Raw genomic sequence first — 9,237 nt, 5'->3', positions numbered from 1 at the left:
GCAGGTCAGCTCCGCAACCTCCGATACCAGTTGCTCAACCTCGGGAAGTAAATCACACATTCCCTCAAACCTTCTACCATTCATATGTCGGAGGTTCAAGCCAGCAGCACCCAGCTCCACTTCAGCCCAGCGCGCTAGCCTCCGCTTACTATCCCAGTTTCCTACCAGCTTGGCGCCCAGCCCAGCAAACCGCGGACCACAACCTTCCACCAAACTATGTTCCTCCACGACCTCCACATATCACATACATCGAAACCCCGCAACCCCACCAGCAGTCGCTACCTCCTCCCCCAAGCCAACTACAGCTACTCCAAGCCCCACCACCACCAAAAACCGAACCCCACCCTGATAATCAGATCGGCCCTCACACACCCCTGCCCACAATTGGAATGATCTTACCAATAGCTGGGGGGTCCTCAATGGAGTTCCAGACAAAGAAACAGAAGAAAGATCACCTCAGGCTCGTCAACAACGTTGCAGTTCAAGGGCCAGTGAGATGCACTGATTGGTCCAGAACCCCAATAACCTTCACCGAGGAAGATCTAAGATTGGAAAGCTACCCTCACACAGACGCCTTGGTCATAACAACAAATGTTGCGGGTTGGGGAGTAAGCAGAATCTTAGTGGATTCAGGGAGTTCCGCAGACATAATATTTGCTGGAACCTTCGACCAAATGAAGCTCAGCAGAAGCCAACTCCAACCTTCGGAGTCACCTTTGATCGGGTTCGGAGGAAAGCAGATACATGCTCTGGGAAAGGTCGCCTTGCCCGTATCCTTCGGCACAACAGAGAACGCAAGAACAGAGTACGTCACCTTCGATGTGGTAGACTTGCACTACCCATATAATGCCATATTCGGGCGAGGATTCTTAAACAAGTTCAATGCGGCCGCTCATATGGGATACCTGTGCATGAAAATCCCAGCTCTGCACGGAGTGATAACGGTTCACGGAAGTCAAAAGGAGGCAAGGAACATAGAGAAAGCAATCTACAAGTCCTTCCGGAACATAAACTCCGTAGACTCTATGCAGCATGAAGCTTCCCAGCCGCCAGACATGCCAAGGGGGAAAACAGACCTGGCTGATCAGGAGGAAACGAAGTGTATCCCTCTGCAGGAAGCTGTTCCAGATAAGAAGGTCACCATCTCCGCCACCCTTGGTAGAGAGGAGGAACTCGAATTGCTAGACGTATTGCAAAAGAACCAAGATATCTTCGCTTGGAGTGCCGCTGACCTACAAGGAGTCAGCAGAGACATAATAGAGCATTCGCTGGACATCGATCCGAGAATGAGGCCGAAGAAGCAGAGACAGAGGAAAATGTCTGAAGAAAGAACCTTAGCCGCGAAGGCAGAGGTACAAAGACTCCTGGACGCAAAGGTCATCAGAGAAGTCATATACCCGGAATGGTTGGCAAATGTGGTCTTGGTCCCCAAGAAAAATGGCAAAATGAGAATGTGCATAGATTTTACAGATCTCAACAAGGCTTGTGTCAAAGACTCCTTCCCCTTGCCAAGGATAGATGCCTCTGTGGACAAAGCAGCTGGTTGTCAGAGGTTCTCACTGCTGGACTGTTTCTCTGGTTACCACCAAATTTGGCTCAAAAAAGAAGACGAAGGAAAGGCAAGCTTCACGACCCCATTCGGCACGTATTGCTACACCAGAATGCCAGAAGGTCTCAAAAACGCTGGAGCAACCTTCTCCAGAATGATGGGGAAGGTTCTAGGAAGTCAGCTACAGAGGAACATCATAGCCTACGTCGACGATGTTGTCGTCATGAGCAAGCGCAAGGAAGATCATATCAAGGACCTGCAGGAAACCTTCATCAACCTTAGATCTGCCGGGCTGAAACTCAACCCGGAGAAGTGTGTATTTGGGGTCAGCAAGGGAAAAATGCTGGGGTATATCATCAGCTCCGAAGGAATTAGAGCTAACCCAGACAAGACAAAAGCAATCATGTCAATGGCAGAACCTTCAAACAAGAAAGAAGTCCAAAGACTGACCGGCCGAATAGCAGCCCTCAACAGATTCATATCAAGATCGGCAGAACGGAGCCTCCCATTCTTCAAAGTGCTGAGAGGAGAAGGTAAAACAGAATGGGGTCCGGAACAATCAGAGGCCTTCAGGCAGCTCAAGAATTACATTGCAACCAACCTGGTGGTAACAGTGCCCGAGCCAGACACTCCACTACTACTGTATGTGGCTGCCTCCGAGCACGCTGTCAGCGGCGTTCTAGTGCACGAGACAAGCAACACTAAGGGAACGGTGCAAAGACCCGTTTACTACGTATCCGAAGCTCTGTCAGGAGCAAAGCTGAACTACACGGAGATAGAAAAAATCGCGTACGCGGTCCTGTGTGCATCAAGGAAGCTCAAGCATTACTTCCAAAGCCATGAGATTAAAGTGCCCACTTCACAGCCACTGGGTGATATCCTTAGGAACAAAGAGGCTTCCGGACGTATAGGAAAATGGGCGGCCGAACTATCACAGTTTGATATCACCTATGTCCCCAGAACCTCCATCAAATCTCAAGCCCTGGCTGATTTCATGGCAGACTGGACACCTTCGAACAAAAACGAGGAGAAGGTAATCGATCAGCCGTGGACGCTGTATACAGACGGCGCCTGGGGTCAAGCGGGAGCAGGAGCGGCAGCCGTTCTAATCGCACCATCTGGACTCAAACTAAAGTTTGCTATACGACTCGAATTCAAAGCAACAAACAACATAGCTGAGTATGAAGGTCTCATCCTCGGGCTGAACAAAGCTAAGGCTTCGGGAGCAAAGACACTACTCATCAAAACAGACTCCCAAGTGGTGGCAGGGCAAGTGGAGAAGGAATACCTAGCACACAACCCGGAGCTGGCAAGATACCTGGCCGTCGTAAGAGGTCTGGAGAGAAGGTTCAAGGGATTCACTCTGCATTACATTCCAAGAGCCGAAAACTACGAGGCAGACGAGCTAGCCAAAGCAGCAGCCAACAACACCCCCTTGCCAGAAGGAACCTTCCACCAGATTGTTGCAACACCCGCAACCGAATCGTTGCCAAAAGCCTTTCGCTCAGTCCTGCTGACAGAAAGCGAGGATTGGAGGCAGGCAATAGCTGATTGCCTCAAAGGCGAGACAGCTGTAGATGACGAAGCAACAGCCAAGAGGATGGAGGCAAGAGCAAGGAATTACACCTTCATTGACGGGACCCTGTACAAGAAAGGCGTAGTCCAACCTTTGCTGAGGTGCATATCACAAAGCGAGGGCAGAGAACTCCTACAAGAGATACACTCCGGGATGTGCGGGTCTCACATCGGACCTCGCGCGTTGTCTGCTAAAGCATTAAGACAAGGCTTCTACTGGCCAACTCACATTAAAGATGCTGAAGAAATAGTGAAGACATGCAAAGCCTGCCAAACCTTCTCACCAATTCAGTCAGGACCTTCAGCACTAACTCAGCTCATACCAGCATCATGGCCGTTGCAGAGATGGGGAATGGACCTGGTAGGACCAATGCCAACTGCCCAGGGGGGAAACAAATTCGCCGTCGTGGCCATCGAATACTTCACAAGATGGATCGAAGCTAAGCCACTGGCAACCATAACCTCTGAAACAATCAGGAAATTTTTCTGGCAGAACATAGTCTGCAGATTCGGAGTTCCACGCTTGCTCACAGTTGACAACGGGAAGCAGTTTGATTCAGACAGTTTCAAGGAATTCTGCCATCACATAGGAACCAAAATTGCTTTCGCATCTGTTTATCACCCAGAGTCAAACGGGGCCGTGGAGAGAGCAAACAGAACAATATTCTCCGCAATCTCCAAGACCTTACTCAACCTACGCAAGGGGAAATGGGTTGAAGAACTACCAAGAGTTGTATGGTCACATAACACAACAGTTTCAAGAACAACTGGGTTCACTCCATTCAAGCTCTTGTATGGGGAAGAGGCAATGTTGCCTGAAGAAATCAAGCATCAAAGCCTGCGTTCCATGAAGCAGCAGTTGGCTGAAGATGAAGAGTACTGCAAGGAAACCTTAGAATCAATAAGACTTGAGGCAGTGGAGAACATTACCAGGTATCAACAAGAAACCAAGAATTGGAGAGACCGCAAGGTAGTACGAAAAGACATACAAAATGGGGACCTGGTGCTCAGGAAAAAAGGAGATCACCCAAACGCTGGTAAATTGCAACCCAAGTGGGAAGGACCTTACACAGCAATACAAGCGGGCAGGTCGGGATCCTTCTACCTGAAAGACCTCGAAGGTAGAACCTCCACCCACACGTGGAACATCGACAACCTACGTAGATTTTACATTTGAGTGTAAGGATGACCCCTGCAAAATAAGCGGCGGCATCCACATCCCTAAATACGCTTGTTTTCTTTTTCTCTACTTTTTCGCATTCCAAGGTCTGCACTCTTTTCCTCACAGGGGTACTCCTACCAGGAGGTGAGGTTTTTAACGAGGCAGAACCTATGTAAAAACCTCTGAAATATAAAGAGGAATCCACCCCAGAACCAAAGCCCAAAAAGTCGAAAAACAGCCAGCAACGAGGCTGTAGCATTCGACAAAACATCACGTGATCACAAGGACCCTCCGCAGCTTTCATCCAAAAGATAAGAAAGCTCGGAACGTCCTCAAAGGTGAAAAAACACCAAATCCTTAGCAAAAGACCTAGCCAAGAGCCGGGCAGCAAGGATAACATAGCCAAAAAGTGAAAAAGTCCTGTCCTCCTCAGGCATCACAACATGGCCAGAAGGAACAAAACCTTCAAACCTGACAAAGACCTGAGGAAAATCAGGCATCAGGAACTATATTATTTTTGCCAAAAGGCAGCGGAGGTTTAACATTCACAAGACAGACCTCAACAAAATTCACATAACCTTCACCAAAATAAGGTCGAAGGTATCCTGCTACTCTAAGCAGACCCCCAACAAACAAAGTGTGAAATTAAAACGAAACTACAATAACCCTCAGTCAGGTACAGCAAAACCAACTACCACAACAACCATCAATAACCCGGCAATAAATTTTAACCTAACTAAGTACATAAAATAAATGCACGAAAGCCTATAAAACCAGACTAAACCTGCCCCCACCCTCAATCAGGATCAGTATACAAAGACCCGATCATCGAGTGCAAACCTAGCAGTCAAAAAGCAAAAATCCTAGGCCACCATGGAAGCAGGAGTTAGCCTCACAACAGCAACAAAAGTTTGTATCGCACGAAGCTTCGTAATACTAGAACTGCGGCGTTGTGATGAACATCGACCGCAAAGTCGTGTACAGCCACAACAGAAACAATGGAAGCCAGACTCAGAGGTCTCTGAAGGGTATCGCACGAAGTCTCGTAACATCCCTTCAAAACCTCCGACTTAGACAGCCGAAGGTTCTCCTCGACAACACTCCACGGGAGTCGAGCAAAGGAAAAAAATAGCACAATTCAGCGAAGGATCCTTCGCACCAATAAAGTCGAAGGTTCTAAGGCCAAGAAGCAACGATCCTCCGCGCAAGAAAAAATCAAGAACTCCTTCGCAACAACAAGCATCAAGAACAAGCAAGCCACAGCAACACAAAGATCCTTAGGATCAACACCACCGTAACGTTGCGATATATAAATGCTGTAGCGCAAAGGTTGTAATAAAAATGAGATCGAAGGTTGTAGCAAAATTAAAAACTTTATTATCAATGAAGAAATCATTACAAAAGTTCATTTACAAAAAATGAATAAAATCAACCTTCGACCCATAAAAAGTCGAAGGTTATGGGTAGCTTGTACAAGTTCAACTTTCAAACCCTCCTTCAACTAAACAACCGAAGGATCTATGAGTCACGTACAAATTATAGCGCGAAGGCTGTCAAAATTAAAAGGTGCGAAGGCCATGTGGTAAAAATATCTGATCTTTATTAACCGTATACAATGTACATAACACAAGCTTACAACAAAAAATGAGAAACATCCTCCGACCGTAAAACGCCGAAGGTTCTAAGACCCTCGCACAATTCTAACATACGAATCTGGAAAAAGCCTAAGATCATCACAGTAATCACGAACAAGGAAATCAACTAAGTCATCTAGACTACGCGTAGGATACTTGTGGCGCCACCAGTCAATAAGATAACCCCTCGCGTACAAATCTCCACGCTTGAACGTCACCGGGGTAACGTAACTTCCTTCGACAAAGTTCGAAGGAAGATCTTCCAACGGAGAGGAATTCACAACCTGCGCGCAGAAAATAACAACTTCAAATCCAACAAAAACGAAGGATAAAACTAAAAAGCCAAACGAAGCTTTCGAACCTCCGGAAAACCTTGAAGAAAAGGCTCAGCAACATCCTCAGAAGCCTCCGCCACCCAGCGTACCCTATCTCTCTCACCAAAGATGCGAAGGATAGGATATGGCAACTACATAAACACATCAAATCATGTCATAAAAAATATAACCAAAACCTACGATAAACGAAAAGAAAAACAAAATCATCCACCTAAGCCGGAGGCCATGAACCTCGGCGCGCAAGCGATTGGATAAATCCAGATCCTTCGCCATCAATATCATATCCAACAAACTCGAACATATCCACCAATCTCATATTAGGGAAGGCAACTTGCCAATACTCCCACAATTCACCAGAAACATAAATCCCTTTGTAAAAAAACGAAAGGGGAGTAATGAAACGATCCTGCGCAGGTCCTCCGCCAGAGACCTGCGCAGGATCAAAGTGTAAAACAAAGGCTTATCTCAAAACAACTCAATATATTATATTTTCAACATTCTTTACAAAATAAAACACAACCTCCGACCTTACTTACAAAAAAGCGTCACATGCTTGGACGCAAAAAAGACTAAGAAAAACCTAAAAACTAAAAAGCCTCACACCTGAGGCGGAGGAGGAGCAGGAGCCTCGGGAGTCTCTGAAACCTTGGCACCAGATCCCTCCGGAGCTTTGGCACCAGTATCACGGGCCTCCGCTTCAGGCTGGGTCGGAGGACACGCCTCACTCGGTGGACGCGAAGGACCGGCCTTGACAACCTTAGCCTTCTTCTTCGCAATCTCCTACAAAATACCCATCTTAATTAATATTGCAAAGCAGCGAAGCAAAGTACAAAAAGAAATAACCAAATAATACAAACCTCAGCTCGACGATCCTCCGCCATTTTCTTCGCCTCATCCCGCCCAAACCTAATCCAGAACGAACTGATAAAGTTCCGGACAGATTTGCGCAGGGAAGGAGTCCCTTCGCCAACGTCCTCCGCCGCGGCAAATTCCTCCTTGGCGACTCCCTCCGCGTGAGAGCAACCTCCGCGGCGCAAAAGCCTAGCGAAGGAGCTAACCGCGGCCAAAGCCCCAAAATCAACAGCACCTCCGACAAAGTCGGGGAGCATGCGGATATGAGACTTCAGCCACGCGAGGGCAGCCCCAACATCGCCGCCGGGCGGAGGAGCAGAGGTGCTTCCCCCAAACTTCGCAAGCGAGTCGGCATAGAGCCCGACAATAGCTGCAGCCTCCGCTTCTGCCTTCTGTATGCGAGTCTGCAGCTCAGCTGCAGACGTCCGCTCAGCGTCAAGCTCTTTGCGAAGGCGTTCAGCAATGTCCTCCGCCTTCTCAGCTCGCTGCAGGGCTACGTCCCTAACTCTCCCCGCCTCAGCAACACTTGTGCGGAGGACCGCCACCGAAGCTTCGGCATCATCTTTCTCCTTCCTTAGAGCCTCCGACCCAGCCTTGTAGTCATCCCTCTCCTTTTTCAGGGATTCAACCTCCCTCCTGACGGAGGAAAACTCCCTAACCTCCTCCGACAGACGAGCCTTCTCAGCCTCCAAGGTCTCGTTCTCCTTCTTCAGAACACCAATTGCCTCATCACGGCAGATAACCTCCCGGGAGCAACGCTCCTCTAAGGCGGCAGCCATGTGGTGACCCTGCTCAAAAATAAATAGTTACAACAAACCTCCGAGTGAAAAACCGCGAAGGAAGATACAACAAAGCGCAAACTTACAAGGCTATGGTGCTCATATTGCACGCGAAGGAGCGTGTCAAAGTCCATGCCGCGAAGCTTCTGACGAAAACGATCTGTAAACCAAAAACAATTAAGAAAAACCATCATAAGAAACAAAAAACCATTGGCGGAGGCCAGAACACTAACCTCCGACCAAGGAATGAACCTCGCGCAAGGCATCAGTCCAACCTGTGATCGAAGGTTCAGAAGCACCTGCACATAACAAAAACAAACCTTAGAATAAAATGCCAAAAACAAACCAAACCGATTGAAACCAAAAGAGGAAACTCACCAGGACCAAGAACATCAGCAGGCGAAGGCCTGTTGGCCAACGCAGAAGGCGCAGGCTCACGCGGCGGAGGAACGGCTAGCCCCTCCTGCGCAACGCTAGCGCCTTTAGCCATCTCCTCCGCGGTAGCCAGCCCAGCAAAAACTTCCGCTGAAAGATAAACCAAAAACATGAGAACAAGTCAATCAAAACTTGCATAAAAACAAAATAACCAACAAAAAATCATTACCCATGTATAACGAGTTAATACCGTCACCAGCCGGACGAAGGGGAGCCTCCGCCCTCCTGATCCTCCGAACGGAGGCGGACTCAGCTTCGTCGCTGGACTCCACCTGAACCTCCTTAGGCGGAGACCCTCCGCCAACCGAAGCAACGCGCGGACCCTCAGACGCTGCAGGATTCGCCTCCCGCGCAGGGCTCGCCCCAGGGGCCTCCGCGTCGGAAGACTCCTCCCCAAGAAGAGACGCGAAAGGCGCGCGCACAGAGGAGACCGCACGCGAAGCTTCAACTTCAGGAGCTCCACCAGCAGCAGCGGCCTCCGCAGGTGCAGAAGCTACCGAGTTCGACTCGGCACCAGATGAGCGGGCGGAGGAAGACTCCACAGGAGTCTCTAGCACAACCTCCGCCTTGCGCTTCTTAGCAAGTTGCTTCACAGCGCCGCCACCCTTCCTCTTCCTAGCCTCCGCCGCAGCAACGGCCTTGGAGGAATCCTTCTTCTTCTCCAACCCCAACAAAACATCCGGAGGAACAACGTAATCCTCATATTCAATCCCCAATTCCTCAAACACTCGGTTAAAGCGGGGCATCGTGCCCAGTGCAGACCTCCGCTGGAGATACTCCTTCTCCGAAATCTTCCCGACGATCCTCCGAGTGGAAACCTCCACTCAATCAAGGAAGGACTCCTTGGTCTCATCCTCCGGAATACCCGCGCCAAACCGGGGAAACGGCAAACCTTCCGGAGGACCAAACACAGGGA

At 49.0% G+C, this 9,237-nt stretch overlaps 1 protein-coding gene across 2 annotated transcripts; it reads right to left on the bottom strand.

Annotated features, from left to right (window-relative positions):
* LOC110432491 lies at positions 4,976–8,455 on the bottom strand. 2 transcript variants are annotated; one of them, XR_002449928.1, is made up of 6 exons: positions 8,265–8,455; positions 8,120–8,185; positions 7,973–8,046; positions 7,113–7,895; positions 6,282–7,035; positions 4,976–6,204 (listed from the first exon to the last, which is right to left on the bottom strand). XR_002449928.1 is itself a non-coding variant. In XM_021452994.1 (5 exons), exons 1-5 carry the CDS (start codon positions 8,431–8,433, stop codon positions 6,853–6,855), a joined length of 1,275 nt encoding a protein of 424 aa, XP_021308669.1. In that variant the 5' UTR covers positions 8,434–8,455; the 3' UTR covers positions 4,976–6,852. The 2 variants fall into 2 exon arrangements, 1 of the variants encoding a protein (XP_021308669.1); XM_021452994.1 differs by having other exon boundaries at positions 4,976–7,035.

The sequence above is a fragment of the Sorghum bicolor genome, chromosome 2, assembly GCF_000003195.3.
Source record: "Sorghum bicolor cultivar BTx623 chromosome 2, Sorghum_bicolor_NCBIv3, whole genome shotgun sequence".
In the NCBI taxonomy this organism is placed as follows: Eukaryota; Viridiplantae; Streptophyta; class Magnoliopsida; order Poales; family Poaceae; genus Sorghum; species Sorghum bicolor.
This window is presented reverse-complemented; position numbering and strand designations above follow the sequence as displayed.